General features: G+C 40.7%; 1 protein-coding gene and 1 long non-coding RNA gene across 2 annotated transcripts in view; both read left to right on the forward strand.

The window, feature by feature from the left end:
• MTAP (methylthioadenosine phosphorylase) overlaps positions 1–9,370 on the forward strand; it is a 52,935-nt gene extending 43,565 nt beyond the window's left edge. Inside the window, exons 9-11 of the mRNA XM_049770373.1 lie at positions 4,088–4,327; positions 6,833–6,955; positions 9,159–9,370. Of these exons, the coding sequence (XP_049626330.1) occupies positions 4,088–4,327; positions 6,833–6,955; positions 9,159–9,197 (402 nt within the window). The 3' untranslated portion in view covers positions 9,198–9,370. The remainder of the gene's footprint in view (positions 1–4,087; positions 4,328–6,832; positions 6,956–9,158) is intronic.
• Positions 9,371–10,194: 824 nt separating this feature from the next.
• On the forward strand, positions 10,195–11,484 carry LOC126002862 (uncharacterized). The gene is made up of 2 exons (XR_007493480.1): positions 10,195–10,839; positions 11,025–11,484. It is a non-coding gene; the product is annotated as an uncharacterized LOC126002862 (long non-coding RNA).
• The last annotated feature ends 8,529 nt before the right edge of the window (positions 11,485–20,013 follow it).

Raw genomic sequence — 20,013 nt, forward strand, 5'->3', positions numbered from 1 at the left:
AAACTGGATTGTTAGAATTCACATGAAAGGGCCGGGCGGTGGCGCTGGAGGTAAGGTGCCTGCCTTACCTGCGCTAGCCTAGGAGACGGACCGCGGTTCGATCCCCCGGCGTCCCATATGGTCCCCCAAGCCAGGAGCGACTTCTGAGCGCATAGCCAGGAGTAACCCCTGAGCGTCACCGGGTGTGGCCCAAAAACCAAAAAAAAAAAAGAATTCACATGAAAGAAATTTGGTACAGAACAATAAGCTTTTGTGCTGTTTATAATCTGTGCCTTATGCAAGTGTTGACCTGTTTCAAAAAGAGCATCACTCTTGAAAGTTGTTACACATCAATTGTATTTAGCCTAGTGATTTAATATTGCCTAGAAATTTTTGAAAATGACAGTAAATTCAGGAGTTCCAGTATGATTATGATTACTCAAGACAAGGAAATGAAATCATGGCTTTCACCTCCCCTTCCTGAGTCCTGGTGAAAACTCATGGTGTGGGGCCGGAGAGATAGCATGGAGGTAAGGCGTTTGCCTTTCATGCAGGAGGTCATCAGTTCGAATCCCGGCGTCCCATATGGTCCCCCATGCCTGCCAGGAGCAATTTCTGAGCCTGGAGCCAGGAATAACCCCTGAGCACTGCCGGGTGTGACCCACAAAAAACAAACAAACAAACAAAAAAAACCTCGTGGTGCATGCCAATAACACTGAGATTTACAGTTTTCCATCAAATCTATAGAAATGCCCTGAGATTTGACATAGATGTACTCTTTGTTATTTGAGATTATGAGACATTTAATGAAAACTTTGATGGTTTTGAAAAATAAAACTAGAGAAAGAGGAGTGGTTTGATTAAGCTTCATCTTATTTTCAGCAAATAGAGGATAACAAAATATGTTCTAATCTCACCTATTTGGGGGGGGGGGGGTTCACACCAGCAGCGCTCAGGTGTTACTCCTGGCTCTCCACTCAGAAATCGCTCCTAGCAGGCTCGGGGCACCATATGGGTTGCCGGGATTCGAACCACTGTCTTTCTGCATGTAAGGCTTACCTTGCATGGAGGCCTTACCTCCATGCTATCTCTCCAGCACCCACCTCCTTTTTTTTTTTTTTTGGCTACTCATGGGTCTAACTTGCCAACTCTTGGAGTTGCCAAACTTTTGTTAAAATTCTTGTTTTATTGCCATGATCAAATAAAAGTTTTTAAGGAAATAAGGTCAATTTGCTTTTTTTTTTTTGGTTTTTGGCCCACACCCAGCGTTGCTCAGGGGTTACTCCTGGCTGTCTGCTCAGAAATAGCTCCTGGCAGGCATGGGACACCGAATTCGAACCAACCACCTTTGGTCCTGCTTGCAAGGCAAACACCTCTGTGCTATCTCTCCGGGCCCTCAATTTGCTTATTTAACTCAGCTATGTGTAGGCAAGATTTTGACCTACATTGGAGCTTCCTGTTGACTTTGGATAAATATGCATGTGCATATATATGTAAATCTATATATATATATATATTTAGTTCTAGGAATATTTGCTAATTATTTGACTAATGCATATAGAAACTACTTGTGTTTGTTGTTAAAAGATAAATTCCAGAGCCTGAGCGATAGCGCAGCGGTAGGGTGTTTGCCTTGCATGTGGCTGACCCAGGATGGACCTCGGTTCAATCTCCGGCGTCCCATGTGGTCCCCCGAGCCAGGAGCGATTTCTGAAAGCATAAACAGGAGTAACCCCTAAGCTTCACCTGGTATGGCCTAAAAACAAACTAAAAAGTAAGGTCAGTGAGCCAAAGATAATACAGGGAGATGTAATGCACTAACCTGTATCATATAGCCAGCTCTGATTCTATCCCTGGCACCACATATGGTCCCCTGAGCACTGCCAAGAGTTAATCATTTTCCAGGTGAGAAAACAAATAAAAACAAGACCTATAAAAGTTAGGGAATTTTTGTGGCCAGAGAGATAGCACAGCGGTAGGGCGTTTGCCTTGCATGCAGAAGGACAGTGGTTCGAATCCTAGTATCCTATATGGTCCCCTGAGCCTGCCAGGGACTATTTCTGAGCATAGAGCGAGGAGTAACCCCTAAGTGCTGCTGGGTGTGTCCCAAAAAGCAAAAAAAAAGAAATTGTTTTTAGCTTTAAGGATCTATACATGATGAGAAGGACCTTAACTAACCTTAGCTTAGCCTTAGAGGCTGAGTTAAGACAAGTCTATTCACAAGCTACTCTCAAAGCTGTTAAGAAGTGAGATTAACAGTGCAAAGACCAAGATCACCAACCACAGAAGATGTATTAAAATGACACTGAGGGAACAGAATTTCTAGAACCACAAAGAAAGACTTCATCATAAGTTCCACTCCTTGACCTGTGCAGATACCGAGATCTCTAGATACAGAGGTCTGACTTTATCACCCAGGACGGAGCAGAAGTCTTCCATACACCACAAAAGCACCAAGAGGAGAGTAAATGAACCTGAAAGGAGTCTATAGTTAATCCCATGACAGTATACTTCAAGGGTGGAGAAACCCTGTATCTCTTAGGCCAAGAGAATTCCTTTTTGAATGACCCCAAGATGTACTGTGCCTGTGCAGAAGGGGAAAAAAAGGCAAAAAGCACAAAACAATTTTTATGTTATTATAATTTTTTATATATTTATTTAGCTAGTTTTTGTTGATTTTTGTGTTTTGGTGTGGATATTGAAGCTATTGTCTCCATTTTTTTAATTTTTTTTATTTTATTATATTTCTTCTTTTCTCTTCTTCCTTTATGCGTTCTGCCATGTTTTTCATCTCAAGACCATGACTTTTATGTGGTGCTTATCTTCATTGTTGGAGTGCTTACTGGATATTTTATTTGACACTTTTTTTTGTACTGTTGTGGTCTTTCACCTTCTTTTTTTCCTTCGTCTCTCAAACCGAGGATGAGAGCCTCTAACAGTGGTCCTCAAACTATGGCCCGCGGGCCACATATTGTATTTGTATCTGTTTTGTTTCTTCATTGAAAAATAAGATATATGCAGTGTGCATAAGAATTCATTCATAAGTTTTGTTTTTACTATAGTCAGACCCGCCAATGGTCTGAGGGACAGTGAACTGGCCCCCTGTTTAAAAAGTTTGAGGACCTCTGCAGGACTCTGCCCACTTTCGACGTTTTTGATTTTTACCCTAGTTCATCACTTTTCTTTTCTTCAAACAAAACCACATAACTTGAACTATCTAGTCCCGCCTCCCAATTAGAGGGGGAAATAAGGGAGGTACCAAGACCAAACAGCTGTAGGACCACTAAGTAGTAAGCTAGGCAAGAGGGGACCACTCATGCTAGCAACCCCCGGGGGTGAGGGAGGAGGATATGGGAGGCAGGATGGGAACGGAGCTGGAGGGAGGACAATTTGGTGATGGGAATTCCCCTGACTTTATGTTAATATGTACCTAAAATATTATTGTCAACGATATGTAAGCCACTATGATTAAAATAAAATTATATTTAAAAAAAAAGAAGTGAGATTAAAGTATGTAAACAAATTTCTGGAACTTAGATAAAGCTTGCCATCTGTTCTTAGGAGCTGTCTGTGCTATAGATTCAAAGAATAGAGGATTCCCCCCTCCCAGGGTCGTTTTGGGGGGTTTTATGGGGGTTTTATGCTTTGGTTTTGGCACCATATTCAGTAGTGCTCAAGGGACCATGTGGTAAAGGTGATAAACCAAAGCCTCTTGTACATTATTATGTTGTGAATCCTTTTTTTTGGGGGGGGGGCACACCCAGCGGTGCTCAGGGGTTACTCCTGGCTGTCTGCTCAGAAATAGCTCCTGGCAGGCACGGGGGACCATATGGGACACCGGGATTCGAACCAACCACCTTTGGTTCTGGATCGGCTGCTTGCAAGGCAAACACCGCTGTGCTATCTCTCCGGGCCCGTTGTGAATCCTTTTGAATCTCCCTGGCCCTCAGAGGATTTCTTCAGTGCATTAGAATCTAGTCAACATCTCTTTTCAGAAAGGTACAGGTTTCCCAGGAAAGGTAGAGACATTTATTATAAAAATCACTTTTAATTTGTTAAATGTCAAGAGGAAAGTAATATTTTAAGCTGTATGTGGTTTTTTTTCTAGGTCCTCATAGAAACTGCCAAAAAGCTTGGACTCCGGTGCCACTCAAAAGGGACAATGGTTACCATCGAGGGACCTCGTTTTAGCTCCCGGGCAGAGAGCTTCATGTTCCGTACATGGGGGGCAGATGTAATCAATATGACCACTGTTCCAGAAGTGGTTCTTGCTAAGGAAGCTGGAATTTGCTATGCAAGTATTGCCATGGCAACAGATTACGATTGCTGGAAGGAGCACGAGGAGGCGGTAGGTGAAATTCTCATCTGAACTTACAATGACAACTTGAGTCCCCAGATATGGGTGTCACTAAAAGAACATCTTGATTTTATTTTGTGATAGTTGCCGAAAGTGCCATTCTACCGAACTGTAAAGTCAAGTTTTATTTTAAGGCTTTGTGTTAGGAATTACCAAATACCATAGTTTCCCTGGAGGCTAGAGCAAAAATCTTTATGAAAAAGAAGATATTTTTGCTCTATAAAGATGCAGCTGATCATAAGTATCCTATTGTGCATATATCATATAGAAGGCATATTTTCTCTTTTGTATTTTTTTTTTTTTGGAGCCATACCTAGGAGTCTCAGGTTACTCCTGGCTCTGCACTCAGGAATTGCTCCTGGTGGGCTCAGGGGACCATATGGAAGATAAATTCATAATTCTGCTTTGGAAAGACTTCACTCAAAATAGACTGGTACCTCGTTTATCACTGTTTTTGTTTGTTTGGATTTGGGGGGGTTTGGGGGAAGGGGGGACTTAGGGGATGACTTCTGGCTCTGCTCAGAAATCACTCTGGGCTTGGGGGACCATATGGGACGCCAGGAGATCGAACCGCAGACCATCCTAGGTCCGAAGTGTGCTGCGCCAAAGTGTGCTGCGCCACTGGTCTGGCCCCCTGTTTTGTGTTTTTAAATACATTGTGATGCTTGTGGGAAGAGTCTGAAAAGTAAAGTATCATCATTGTGCCTCTACATATTGAGTTTCTTCTAAGTATAGCAGAGCATACATATTTCTTTTTTTTTTATTATTTAAACAAATTTATTACGTACATGATTGTGTTTGGGTTTCAGTCATGTAAAGAACACCACCCATCACCAGTGCAACATTCCCATCACCAATGTCCCAAATCTCCATCCTCCCCACCCAACCCCTGCTTGTACTCTAGACAGGCTTTCTATTTCTCTAACTAAACTCATCCCTGTTTGTGGTGAGCTTCATGAGGTGAGCTGGAACTTCCAGCTCTTTTCTCTTTTGTGTCTGAAAGTTATTATTGCAAGAATGTCTTTCATTTTTCTTAAAACCCATAGATGAGTGAGACTATTCTGCGTCTTTCTCTCTCACTCTGACTTATTTCACTCAGCATAATAGATTCCATGTACATCCATGTATAGAAAAATTTCATGACTTCATCTCTTCTGACAGCTGCATACTATTCCATTGTGTATATGTACCACAGTTTCTTTAGCCATTCATCTGTTGAAGGGTATCTTGGCTGTTTCCAGAGTCTTGCTATGGTAAATAGTGCTGCAATGAATATAGGTGTAAGGAAGGGGTTTTTGTATTGTATTTTTGTGTTCCTAGGGTATATTCCTAGGAGTGGTATAGCTGGGTCGTATGGGAGCTCGATTTCCAGTTTTTGGAGGAATCTTCATATGAGCATACATATTTCTGTCCATTTAGTATTCACAATTTTTTTTGCATATGAAGCTATTCCAGTCATGTAGAAAAGTAGATAATAAGAACATTATGAAGCCCAAAATCTGATTTTATCTATTATCACTAAATATCTACTCAAATTCATAATTGTATCTGACAGATTTCTTTAACATATCTATGCAAAGTTCAAGGTTCTTACTATGTCAAACATAGGAATTGGTTTTTTTCTCTTTCTCATTTTTTTTTTTTTTTTTTGGTTTTTGGGCCACACCCTGTGACGCTCAGGGGTTACTCCTGGCTATGCGCTCAGAAGTTGCTCCTGGCTTCTTGGGGGACCATATGGGACGCCGGGGGATCGAACCTCGGTCCATCCTAGGCTAGCGCAGGCAAGGCAGGCACCTTACCTCCAGCGCCACTGCCCGGCCCCTCTTTCTCATTTTTTAAAAGTAAACTGGATCATTTATCTTATACAGTGTCCTAAAGATATAATTGCTGAAAACCATATGGTATTGATTTTAAATCTGGAGTTTAATGGTTTTCTCTGGCCTCTAAATGTTTTCTGTAAAGTGGTAGCTGGATTTAGAGATTGAACAAATTCAAATTTGTTACATAGTATTTGGTTTGTTATTCCAACAAGAAGCACTGTAAGGTGTGTTATTTGGTTTTGATGATATAGCAGCCCATTGGGAACTCTGAAAATGGTGATATTTTGATTCTTTTTTTTCTTGATAATTCAAAGACTTTTCTTCATAGATTTTTGCTTATCTGATTGAAGTCTATTTTATGGACTTGGAAAAAATACCCTCAATTTACTAGATGGTGCTAAAATGTTACACATCTGAAGAGTTTATCAGACACCATGCTAAAAACCAGTGGTCCTTTTCGGAGATGTCATTTGTGATTCTCGAGTACCTCCCCTATACGATCAGTACCATCAGATAAATGTAGATTCTAGGCTCAGAGTATTGAAATAAGAATAAACTGTCTTCCCAGATCAAGTAGAGACTTAGAAAGATGTTCCACAAAAAATGGATGTAATGGATGTAAAAAGTAGGTTTTATTTTTCCCATTAATAATATTTATGTGCTATTGTTCCTCTAGGTTTCAGTGGACCGGGTCTTAAAGACCCTGAAAGAAAATGCCAATAAAGCCAAAAGTTTACTTCTTACTACCATACCTCAAATAGGGTCCATGGAATGGTCAGAAACCCTTCATAACCTGAAGGTAAGTATTCCCAGCCATCTGCATACATACACCTCAGAGATTACCAGGTACTTATTGTCTTCTTTGCATTTCCCCCTTCATCTCCTGTTTTACACCAATTTTCATGGCACTTACTATCATGCTAAACATTTGTTAAATGTTTATTTGTTTCAAATAATTCTCAGGGATGTCTACTTCCAGTTAATGTTGCATCAAAATAATAGTAATTAATAATAAACATGGGTTGAATTTTAACTTACTAGCTTTTTAGCTTAAATACTATTTTCCATAGAATGCTGATTGCTAAATTCATATTTGCATGACTTTTATTTGGATATTTTGGGGTTCTTCACTACATCAAAGAAATGCCCAAAATGATTAGCTGATGCACTTAGTATTCAGAGGGTGTTGCCAATTTATCCTTAGATTGTCTAATGTCCCTATACTCTTGGATCTTAAACTAGTAGTTGGAAGATGATTTGAGTTCTGAGGGCTCCCTCCATGAATTATTAGTTAGCCCAGAAATAAAAGCCATTCTTCAGAGTATTGATGATGCATTGTGGTGTGAACAGTTGCAGAATGTGAATTGAAGTATTTTTTCTTTTTTTTTTTTTTTTGTTTTTTTTTTTGTTTTTGGGCCACACCCGGCGGGTGCTCAGAGGTTACTCCTGGCTATCTGCTCATAAATAGCTCCTGGCAGGCACGGGGGACCGTATGGGACACCGGGATTCGAACCAACCACCTTTGGTCCTGGATCGGCTGCTTGCAAGGCAAACACAGCTGAGCTATCTCTCCAGGCCCGGAGTATTTTTTTCATTTATGTAATACAAGTGCTCTAAACATGGACACTTTCAGGGTACCAATATATACACAACTTGGGAAATGTCAGGCTTGCTAACTGGTCAAGCAGCTCCAACACATCATAACTGAGGTGGCAAAGTCAAGAAATATTGAAATTTGTCGTCTATCTTCCCTACTAGACTTTTAAGCACATAAGGAGCACAGATTTTCTTTTAATGATTAAATGATAACCCTTAATCCCTATGAAATTTTCCATCACCATTAAAATAGCCCTTTTTATAATTACTGGTGGTGGGACTAGAAATCATGGCTTAAAGGTAGAGAATGTATCACATGACCAAGACCCTTGTTTTGATCTGTGGCACTGCCAAGGGGAGGAGGCAAGTATCCTGGGAGAGTGACAAGAGCTGCATTAAAAACAATTCTAAGAATTCTAAAAATTCTAAGAAAAAAAAAATACTAAGAATTGGAGACATCTGAACTGGAAAGCTTTGTGGATAGTTTAGCAGCACAGAATGAATGTCTGAATAAGTACACTTGATCTGCAGGAAATGTGACTCACCTTTTGCTTTTTCAGAATTTACCAAGCAATGCATTTACTATTTCAGTTATTTAAATAAAAATGCTTGGATGATAGGAATCACAATTTTCTCCATCTCAGAAGCTGTGGAAATGTATATAAAATGATGCTGTTCTGGGGTCAGAGAGATAGCACAGCGGTAGGGCATTTGCCTTGCATGCAGCTGACCCAGGGTGGATGGTGGTTCGATTCCCAGCATCTGATATGGTCCCCTGAGCCTGCCAGGAATGATTTCTGAAGTCAGAGTCATGAGTAACCCCTGAGCACTGCCTGGTGTGACTCAAAAACAAACAAATTTTGCTGTTCTGTGGGTTTGGGGTTTGTTTGGTTGGTTGGTTCGCTGGGTTTTTTTGTTTGTTTGTTTGTTTGGTTTTTTTTTTTTTGGTTTTTATTTTTGGTGAGGATCAAATGGGATTTTATACTTTTAGATCATGGGCTCACTAATCTACATCCCTGACCCTGTATGTATGTATGTATGTATGTATGTATGTATGTATGTATGTGTGTATATACATATATATAATTTCTCCAAAGGGTTTATGTGTGTAATTTTCATAGAAAGGTAAAGAGAAAAAAATGAAGCAATGATGCTCTAGATGAAAGGACAGTTGTAGTCTTCATTCTGTATCATTAAAGAGACTCATACTAATTCTGAAAGTGTTCCCAGCACGTGGAATGAATTTCATTCATTCACTCACAAAATCATTTCAGAAACAAGCTTTGGCTTTATAGATTCATAGAATATGGTGCTTTTTTAGTCATGATCTTAACTCATATAGGCTTAAAACTTGCTGCTTATACAACATGCTTGGTTAATTGTAGTTTTTGCATACTTTCTTTCAGAATATGGCCCATTTTTCTGTTTTACTGCCAAGACATTAAAATAGCATGCTCCTTTATAAGAGGACTTTATAATTCTGGTCACGTTGAAAATTCTGCTTAGCTCCAAACACCATGGAAAAAAACATGCAGCTTCCAGACCCTTGTTTGAGAAGGAAGAAAGAAGAATATGTGATATGACAAGTTATCAGAAAAACCTTTTTAAAAGACTTGGATGCTACAAATAAAATCAGAAGGGGGAAAAAATCTGGTAATTATATGAGAAAATGCTTACTCTTTAGAAGAAAACAAACAAGGCCACACCACTAACCCTTCTATATTTAAATATATAACAATAAAGGATTGGGGACCAGAGCGATAGCACAGCTAGTAGGTTTGCCTTTCACATGACCAACCCAGGTCAATCTCAGGCATCCCATATGGTGACCTCCCTCTCCACCATCCCCAACACTGCCAGGAGTGATTCCTGAGCACAGCCAGATATGGCACCAAAACAAAATAGACAAGAATGGGAGGTAGCATCTAATTTCCTATATCATGTAGATATATGGAAAAGATATGACTGTAAATTAATAGTTTTCTGGCAGTGAGATTGGGAACATGTATCTAAAGACTTAAAAATACTTATGTTAGGGGCCGGAGAGATAGCACAGTGCTGATCCAGGACCTAAGGTGGTTGGTTTGAATCTGGCGTCCCATTGGTCCCCCGTGCCTGCCAGGAGCTATTTCTGAGCAGATAGCTAGGAGTAACCCCTGAGCACCGCCGGGTGTGGCCCAAACACCAAAAAACAAAAAACCTGTATTAGTTACCCTACTTCTTTAAGAGATGAGAATTTATCTCTGGGGCCGGCGAGGTGGTGCTAGAGGTAAGATGTCTGCCTTGCAAGCGCTAGCCAAGGAAGGACCGCAGTTCGATCCCCCAGCGTCCCACATGGTCCCCCCCAAGCCAGGGGCAATTTCTGAGCGCTTAGCCAGGAGTAACCCCTGAGCATCAAACTGCTGTGGTCCAAAAAAAAGAAAAAAAGAATTTACCTCTGGGGCTGGAGCAATAGCATAGCGGGTATGGTGTTTGCCTTTGTGTGTGGCTGTCCTGGCTTCTATCCCCAGCATTCCATAAGGTCCCCCAAACCTGCCGTTAGTGATTTCTGAAAGCAGAGCCAGGGATAATCCCAAGTTCCGCACATGTGGCCCAAAAACTCCCCCCAAAAAATATATTTGTCTCTTAAACTTTTGTGATGAAGCATCCAGGCTAATATTACAAAAAGAGTGTTTAATATGATGTCATAATAGTAAATATGACCATCTGAATATCCAAACATTGGAGATAAACTATTTGACAACTGAAAGTCATGTTTTCACATGAATGTCCTAAAAGTTTAGTAGCTTTGTAAAGTGAACTTAAAAGGGATATATAAGCATTTTTATAGAACTAATTTTGTTTTAAAATCCTACCTATATGTGCAAAAGAACTAGGAAAAAATAAATATAATCCTGTTATATTTGGGGAAATATCCCAGATGGGTTTTTTTTTTTTTTGTATTTTTGTGTCTTCACAATTGTTTCAACAATGAAAATAACCATATACCAAAATTGTTTATACAATAAAAATGAACTTAAGTCTGGTTTTTGGGGTACAATCTTTCTAGTAATGAGACAAAATTTAACATATTACTAGAAATAGGAGGTCTGAATTTTTTTTCAGGCCACACCCATTTGATGCTCGGGGGTTACTTCTGTCTAAGCGCTCAGAAATTGCCCCTGGCTTGCGGGGACCACATGGGACACCGGGGATCGAACCATGGTCCTTCCTTGGCTAGCGCTTGCAAGGCAGACACCTTACCTCTAGCGCCACCTCGCCGGCCCCAGGAGGTCTGAATTTTATCTTTAGTTTAAAAAAATATAAGTAAAGACATGTTCAAATGAGAATGATACTTGGATTTTGCAACAACTTAAAATCTGGTGGTTTAAAGCTTAGTCTTAAATTTAAGCTATATATAAAGAATATATACTTTATAGTGCGTCAGATATATTAATATTGACCTTTTGATTCTACTTTTATGAGTTGACAGTTTCTATGTTTTAATAAAGAAAATAGAATCTTCTTACTGCTTTTTATAGTTAATTTTATAAGAATATACAATTGCTTAGTACAGAGAGATTTTTTTTCCACAGAATTAATTTTCTTTTTCACTAGAGTTTATTATAGGGTCCTTTAATGTTGTATCTTTTATCTGATAAAGAGTCTGTGAAGTCTGTGTGTTCATGTCTGAGATGAGAAGATAAGAAGCTGCTAATTATAAACAATAAACCAATTACCTACTAGCATTAATATTGAGCTCTTCAGCTTCCATGTGATTGTCTCTTGGATTCCCCTGTAATAGTTTCATTTGTGATCAAGATCTAATGGATCTGGCCAACAACCACTTCCAATACCTCCAGTATTATAAATGTCTCCAGTTCACCCCTTTACTTTTCTACTCCATTCTAAGGTGGCATCATTTAGATATTTTTTCACACACACACACACACACCCACTAGTTAATAAAACTTTGGCTTCCAATCATGCCAAGAGTTTTTCTCTCTCTCTCTCTCTCTACTCTTCCTTCCCCTCCCCCTTGTTTAATTTTTTGAGCCATACCCTGCTTTGGCTTATTCCTACCTCTGACTTAGGGATTGCTTCTGATGGAGCAGGGAGGACCATATGCACTTCTGGGTATCAAATCTGGATCTGCCACATACAAGGAAAGCACCTTATTACCTATCCAATCTCTCCAGCCCAGTTTCTCTTCTGTCTCAAAGATCAATCTGCATTCTCCTTTGCTCATTCTTGTTTTTCTTCTGTCATTCCCCACTCTTTATTCTTCCCTACACTCTCTCTCTCTGTCTCTCTCTCCCTCCCTCCTTTCTTCCCTCCTAGGGACTAAACGCAGAGCCAGCCTGTAAGGCCTGTGCTCTTTAAGCCACATGTCTAACTATCACCTTAATCATGGCTTGACACACACACCCCATTATGATTTGGTGCTCCTGGTGCATTCCTTTGTGACCATGTCTTTATGCCTCAAATCTGTTCTGAGCACTTGCCTTTCTTTTTGTATTTTATATCCTACCAGGTCCTCAAACCAAAATTATGGAGTTATTCATGACTCTTCAAAACTCACATTCAAGCTAGGAAAATTTTTGTCACCACTCTAGCATCAAAATATATCAGAGGCCAAGCAATAGAACAGTGGGGGTAAGGTGCTTGCTTTGCACACAGCCTGTCTGACTTCAATCCCTGGCATCCCATATGGACCCCCAAACCCACAAAAAATGATTCCTGAGTAAAGAGCCAGAAGTAGCTCCTGAGCACCTCTTGGTGGATATGACCAAAAAAACAAAAATATTTCAAAACTGATTGTTATGACTGCTACTGCTTCTGTTCTGAGCCACTCCTGTCTCACATGTGTACTACAGTTCCATAGTTCTACTCTTTTCTTGTACAGAATAATAGAAGGCAGAAGGATCCTTACAAACCATGTGATTTTGCTTCAAAATTTAAACTCAGAAAGAGCCCAAATCTTCACAATAGCCCTTGAACTCTAAGAGATCAGCACTTGGCCCTTATTTCCCTGATTTTCCTATCTTATGCCTTCAACATTGTGAGTATTTATTTTGTGTTTCTTCTGCTTGGAAACACTTGCCCCGAATAACTATATGGCTCCCTCTTTCATCTTTAGATCTGCTCAGAAATTACATCTGTTTCAACCTGACCATCCTGTTTTAACAAAAGACAATGCTGTTTATTCCACTCCCCATCACTCCTAATGACCCTTATCTGGCTCCTTTTTTATTTTTTTATTCATTTTTTTTTTTAGTGCTTTATACTTTCCACTATTTGTGTTTGCTTGCTGGTTAATTGTATTTATTTATTGACATGTTCTTCCTCTAAAATGGAAATTCTAGTATCTTATCATTCACTGATAGATATTCCCAGTAGCCAGACCAGTCATTGAACCTGCTTTTTGCTCATCTAATTTGAATGTGCAAGCTCCACTCGTTGTGACTTGTAAAACCAAACAAGTTCTGGTATGTTTTGGCTTTCTTCTCTCCTCATCTTCTATAGCTTGCCACTCTAGAACCATACTCACCAATTGAAATATGAACCAATCAGTAATTAAATTCTCTTATTAAAAAACCTTTTTAAAAAAATAAAAAATGAAACTGGCAAAATTAATTATCAGTAATATGTTTTGCTTAATCTAAATTTTACATCAGAATATGTCAGATGTGGTCAGTATTAAGAATCAATTAATGTATACATATTATTCAAATACTAAATCTTTAAAATCAGGTGTGTGTTTGACACCGAGTACTTTTGTATGCATAAGCCAAATTTTTTGGTATTTGATTTACTTAAATTGCATAAAACTTTGAGGAAGTTGGGGCCAATGAGGTGGCACTAGAGGTAAGGTGTCTGCCTTGCTAGCCAAGGAAGGACCGAGGTTCGATCCCCCGGCGTCCCCCCAAGCCAGGGGCAATTTATGAGCGCTTAGCCAGGAGTAACCCCTGAGCATCAAACGGGTGTGGCCGAAAAACTAAAAAAAAATAATAATAACTTTGAGGAAGTAAATTCACTTACCAAAGTTACAGGTTTATTTAAAAGTGAGGATTTTTTAAAAAAATTAACTTCATTAAAATTATAAAATCATTTCCTTAGCACAGTTACTGCATTTCAAGTGTCCTTATAGGACAGAGCACTTTCAATACTCCAGGCCCAACTAGTCTAGATTCCCTCTTGCCTATTACTGACTGCTTGAACTCCCATGTGGAAGCCTATCCTCTTAGCTCCACCACCAAAGCCTTTTGTTGTGACTCATGCTCCCTTGCATGCTCCAAAAAAGTGTTTATTTTTTTGGTTTTGGTGTTGGTTTTGGTTTGGGGGCCATACCCGGTGACGCCAGGAGTTACTCCTGGCTATGCACTCAGAAATCGCTTTTGACTTGGGGGACTCTATGGGACATGGCCAGGAGACCAAACCTAGATCCATCCTAGGCAGACGCATGCAAGGCAAATGCCTTATCATTGTGCTATCGTTCTGGCCTCCAGAAAACAATGTTCTAATGTCCCGGTACTTTCACACTATACATAATTGCCTGATCCATTTTCTACTTAGCTTAGTAGCACATGAGGTTTGAGAGACTTTTTTTATTACGTACATATATTTGTATAGATAGATCATTATTAAATATATAAACTCATGACATTTCTGCCTATCAAAATTTCTGCCACTAATTCATTTCTAGTTCAAATTGCTTCTTTCTAGTCTGATCAAATAATCAAAATTCTGCAGCCCTCACACATGTGCCTGCATACACACACACATGCACACAAGCAAAACATGCAGACACAATTTAGAATGAACTTTGAAGGGTTAAGAAAGCAAACCCAGAACCTGAGCGAGATAGTTCAGAGAGGTAAAGCACATGCCTTGCATGCATGAAGCCCTGAATTTATTCCTCAGCATAACATGGCTCCCATCCGGTCAGAGTAATGTCACCTCACCAGCCCAGACACCAATAAGGTTACAGAACCAGGCATGGTTGTTGAACCTGCCCTCCCCCTTTTCCCCAGTCTCTAGGGAGATTGTACTTTTAATTTTGTTTGTTTGTTTTGGGGCCACACCCGTTTGATGCTCAGGGCTTACTCCCGGCTAAGCGCTCAGAAATCGCCCCTGGCTTGGGGGGACCATATGGGACACCGGGGGATCGAACCGCAGTCCTTCCTTGGCTAGCGCTTGCAAGGCAGATACCTGTAGCGCCACCTCTCCGGCCCCTGTACTTTTAATTTTTTTTTTTTTTTTTGTGGTTTTTTTGGGTCACACCCGGCAGTGCTCAGGGGCCACTCCTGGCTCCATGCTCAGAAATTGCTCCCGGCAGGCACGGGGGATCATATGGGACGCCGGGATTTGAACCGATGACCTTCTGCATGAAAGGCAAACGCCTTACCTCCATGCTATCTCTCCGGCCCCTGTACTTTTAATTTTTAATGTATGAGCAAGTACTAGTTTTTTATTTCAGTAACATACATGACTCATCAGATTAGAACTGCACAATTTAAACCTTCCTTCAAAGGAACACTTGATACAGAACATTTATTTATTCAGCCATACAACACCAGACCTGGTGCACGTCTTTTCTCAGCTTTTCTCACTTGGAAGTCTAGCTCTGCTCTCCAGACCTCCTCTGCTCCCTCCCAGCAGAGTGCTGACCTGAACCCACCACCCTCAGCTCATGAGTGGGCTCCCAGGAGCCGCTTCCTTGACAAGAGCAACCAAGCCTGAAGGCCATGATGATGGCTGTGTCACAGAGCCAAGAGGAATTCCCCAGTGGTAAAGTCCCCCAAACCCCCTAGCACGGGCCCACAGAGCTCTGCCATCATACGTAGAGCAGAACACTCATGATGACACTCTTTCTGCGAGTAGTGGGCTGGGGTCTGTCTTGCACATCCAGAATTGGTCACAGGAAATAGGTAAGTCACCTCCTCGCCAAAGTACTATGCATGTCTCTAACACAGAAAAACCTGAGCTATGAGTCAGCGACTACCTGCAAGTACTGGAAGAACCACCGGCCCAGCCCCAACAAGCTGCCAAAATGAGACGAAGGTTTTCACAGGGAACCTCAGCACCCCTGTTCATGGTCATAGGGGCAGTCGCGGGAGATGCTGGTGCCACCTCCCTTGTCCAGTGGTTGCAGAGCAAGGTCAGAGAGCGCGTGCCCAGCATCTCATTCTGGACAACACACTGGCCATAGCGTGCCACCCTGCTCCTCCGAACCGAAATGTAACCAGTTCAACCTTGTCTTCCTGTGCTGTGTCTCTGGAATGTCCCTTTCTTACTAAAGCTGGTGAGGGAGTTGGGTTAATCCTCGTGACTGAACAAACAACGGAACAGATGCTTTCATTACCTGCCCCTGGGGAAGCCAGGTCACACTGCTCAATCGCTGAACCTTCTCAAATATTTCTGTCCCTCTTGGTAGTTGCTTCAAACCTTCTTTCTACTCAGGGTATCTCTACAGCCAGACAGAAATGAATGCCAACTACTCAGGAGATTCTGATTTGTTTATTTAAAAGTAATGAAGCACCTGTTGTTAACAACGATGTAAACAGTGTCTAATACAAATGAAAAATGTTTTAAATTAAAATAAATAAAAACAAGCCAAAGCGATAGTCCAACAGGTAAGGGGTTTGCCTTGCATGTGGGTGACTTCCAAAGTTTCTTCACCATTGCCGGGGTCACTGCTGAACACCCAGGAATAGTTCCTGAATATTGCTGGATATGGCGTCAATACAAAAAAAAAAAAAAAAAGCCATCGCTAAAAAATAAAACTGGGCTGGAACAATAGCACAGTGGTAGGACATTTGCCTTGCAAGCAGCCAAACCAGGGCCTAGCTGAGTTTGATTCCCAGCATCCCATATGGTCCCCCGAGCCTGCCAAGAATGATTTCTGAGTGCAGAACCAGGAATAACCTCCCAGCACCGCAAAAAAAAAAAAAAAAAAAGGTAAAATAAAATTTAAAAAAAAAACAGACTGGCCTGAGTGAGGTTTGTAATTAAGAGGGTATGACAAACCACTTTGAAAGAAACCTCAGTATTACATTACATTCTTTGGGCTTTGAATGGGCAAAAACAGCCTTGCAATTGCTTTTGCTGAATAAGGCCTCCAGGTCCTTAGCTGGACAGTACGAGTAAGTAGAGATTTCAAAACATAGTTCTCTTTGACTTGCAGTCATCCTCATTACCATTCTTTTTTAATCTCTGATGAGGTGGGCCAGAGCGATAGCATAGCAGTAGGGCATTTGCCTTGCACGTGCCCAACACAGGATGGACCCCAGTTCGATTACCAGCATCCCATATAATCCCCTGAGCCTACCAGGAGGGATTTCTGAGTGCAGAGCCAGGAGTAACCACAGTAGCGCCATCAGGTGTGACCCCAAAACAAATCTGATGATATTTCTCTAGTCTCTGTGCATACCATGCATGACTTCCATATGTTTATTGTATATTTCCCAGTTATGCATGCCTACCTTTCCCTTTGATAAATATGTGTGTTTTTTTCCAGAAAAAAATGCAGTCTGGCTTATCTCTCTCTAAGCTCTGCTTGGCTACAAGCCAGACCCCATCTTCCTCCCTATGAGACTGGCTCCACAGAGTGCTGGTTGGGCATGCTTCCCCACTTACCTATATTCCTACCAATTAAGCCCCTCTTTCCTATTTGGCTGTTCTGTATTGACACTAGGAACTTCATCTAATGAACAAATCACTGCTTTGTCTTTAGATCACTTGAAATCATTCACAAGCTTTTTTTTTTTTTTTTTTTCAGGTACTACACCCAATGCTGTTCAGGGTTTACTCCTGTTTAAGCTCTGGATTTGTACCTGTCTGTACTCAGGGGACTATTTGGCTTACTGGAATTGATCCACAGTTCAGCCTCATGCAAGGCAAACTCCCTACCTGCTACACTATATCTGATCCCTATGCATAAGACATTTATTATAATGATTTACTTATACTAAAAGTATTGATTGTGTCTGATGATTGTTCTTCCCTGGAGAATCCAATGAATTCTTGTTTTAGCAATGATGTTTTCTCTTGATCTTTTGTTTTGTTTTGTTTTGTTTTGTTTTGTTTGGTCAAACCCGGCGGTGCTCAGGGGTTACTCCTGGCTGTCTGCTCAGAAATAGCTCCTGACAGGCACGGGGAACCTATATGGGACACCGGGATTCGAACCAACCACCTTTGGTCCTGGATCTGCTGCTTGCAAGCAAACGCCACTGTGCTATCTCTCCGGGCCCTCTCTTGATCTTTTAATTTAGAACCAATATTACCTAAAAGATAAAAGCCTTCTGACTCCACCTTCGTATGTGTATAGGCAATCTATATACATTCACCAAAACGTATTCCCAAACAACATTTATCTCTGAATATATTTGTATTTTCTAGGAACCACTGAGACATGATTCTCATGATTCTCTCTGAGAACATAATTATTTTTTATGTTTTGTTTTTTGGGGGTTTCTGTTTTGTTTTGTTTTTTGGGATTTTTTGTTGTTGTTTTTGGTTTTTGGGACACACGCGGCAGCGCTCAGGGGTTACTTCTGGCTCTAAGCTCAGAAATTGCTCCTGGCAGGCTCGGGGGACCATATGGAATGCTGGGAATCAAACCACTGTCATTGCAAGGCAAATGCCCTACCTCCATGTTATCTTTCGGTCCCTTTTTTCTATTTTCTTTTGTTTTGTTTTTTGTTTTTGGGTCACACCAGGCAGCACCAGGGATTACTCCTGGCTCTGTGCTCAGAAATTGCTCCTAATAGGCATGGGGGACCATGTGGGATGCCGGGATTAAAACCAGTTCTTCCTGGGTTGCCTGCATGCAAGGATAACACCCTACCTCTGTGCTATCTCTCCAGCCCCATGGTGAGCTAGATTCTAAGAACAAAACTTATTCTGACTTTTTATAAAGAGGTATCCCACAGTAGTCAAGTTCTTTAACAAAAAAAAAAAAAAAGAAGAAGAAATCAGATACTGCCATTTGACAAGCAATAACATTCTTCATTTCTCTGTGCCAGATTTGAAGAAACAGTGCCCTTAGTGTACTGTAATTGTAATGAGTTACAGATAATGTACATCAGCTACAGTTTCTCATGTATTGCAAGTATTGCCCTCACAACAGAGAGGGCCTCATCCTAAAGGCCAGAGTGATAGTACAGTGGGCAGGTCACATGCTTTGCACATGGCTGACCTGGATTCCATCCCTGTCATACCATGTAGTCCCACATCTACCAGGAGTGGTTCCTGAGCACAGATCTAGGCATGAATCCCAAAACATGTGTGACCCAAAACAAAGCCCCAATTATCCAGCAAGACAAAATAGGATCTATCTCCTAATTTGTTATGAACCTGGAGTCTGTCTCTACTGGTCCAATTCTTGAGAAGTCTAAATCATGTCCTAGTACAGCAGAAACCAGGAGTCCCTGGTTTTCCAATAGATTTCTAATGTGCATAGCTACATATATTGAGTCTTAATTTTTCTAGAACCCTCTTCCTGTTGGACAAATTCATGCCCCTTGTAACCTTAGACAATGTGGGTGTTAATCCTGGCATAGCCATAACAAATACAGAAAAGTACCTGGAATGAAGGAAATTAGGAATCTGAGTGTTGAATTAAAGATTTAAGACTAAAACCTTAAGTACCAGAGTAATAGTACAGGGGAGAAGGTGCTTGCCTTGCATGCAGCCAATTGGGCTTTGATCCCTGGCACTTCATTTGGTCTTCCATGCTTTCCATCCCTAACTAGTAAGGTAGTAAAATTATTCACAATTAAGCACAGTCAACAAAAATGAAAATAAGGACCAGAGAGAGTACAGCTTGCCTTGCATGAAGTCAATGTGGGTTCAATCTCCTGAGTATTCCAGGAGAAATCCCTGAGCACAAAACCAGGATTAATCACTGTGAGCATAGTCAGGTGTGGCACCTTTCTCCCAAAATGAAAATAACCAAATGGGACTGCATCAAACTTTTTACTGACTTGTGCATTAAAAGTCCTATAGAACAGGAGAAAATATGTGCATCACACACATTTGATGTCCAGAATATATGAAGATCTATAGCTCTTCATAACAAATGACCCAAATAAAATACAGACTCCAATAGAAAGTTCCCCAAAGATAAAATGTAAATTATAAATATATCAAAAGAACAATAAAATACCACGTTATACCACTCATGACTTCTATTAAAGGAAAACAGTAGAAAAGAAAATAAGTGTCAAGGCCAAAATGATGGTACAAGCAATAGGGCATGTGTCTTACATGTGCTAACCT

Source organism: Suncus etruscus, chromosome 1 (assembly GCF_024139225.1).
Source record: "Suncus etruscus isolate mSunEtr1 chromosome 1, mSunEtr1.pri.cur, whole genome shotgun sequence".
Classification (NCBI taxonomy): Eukaryota; Metazoa; Chordata; class Mammalia; order Eulipotyphla; family Soricidae; genus Suncus; species Suncus etruscus.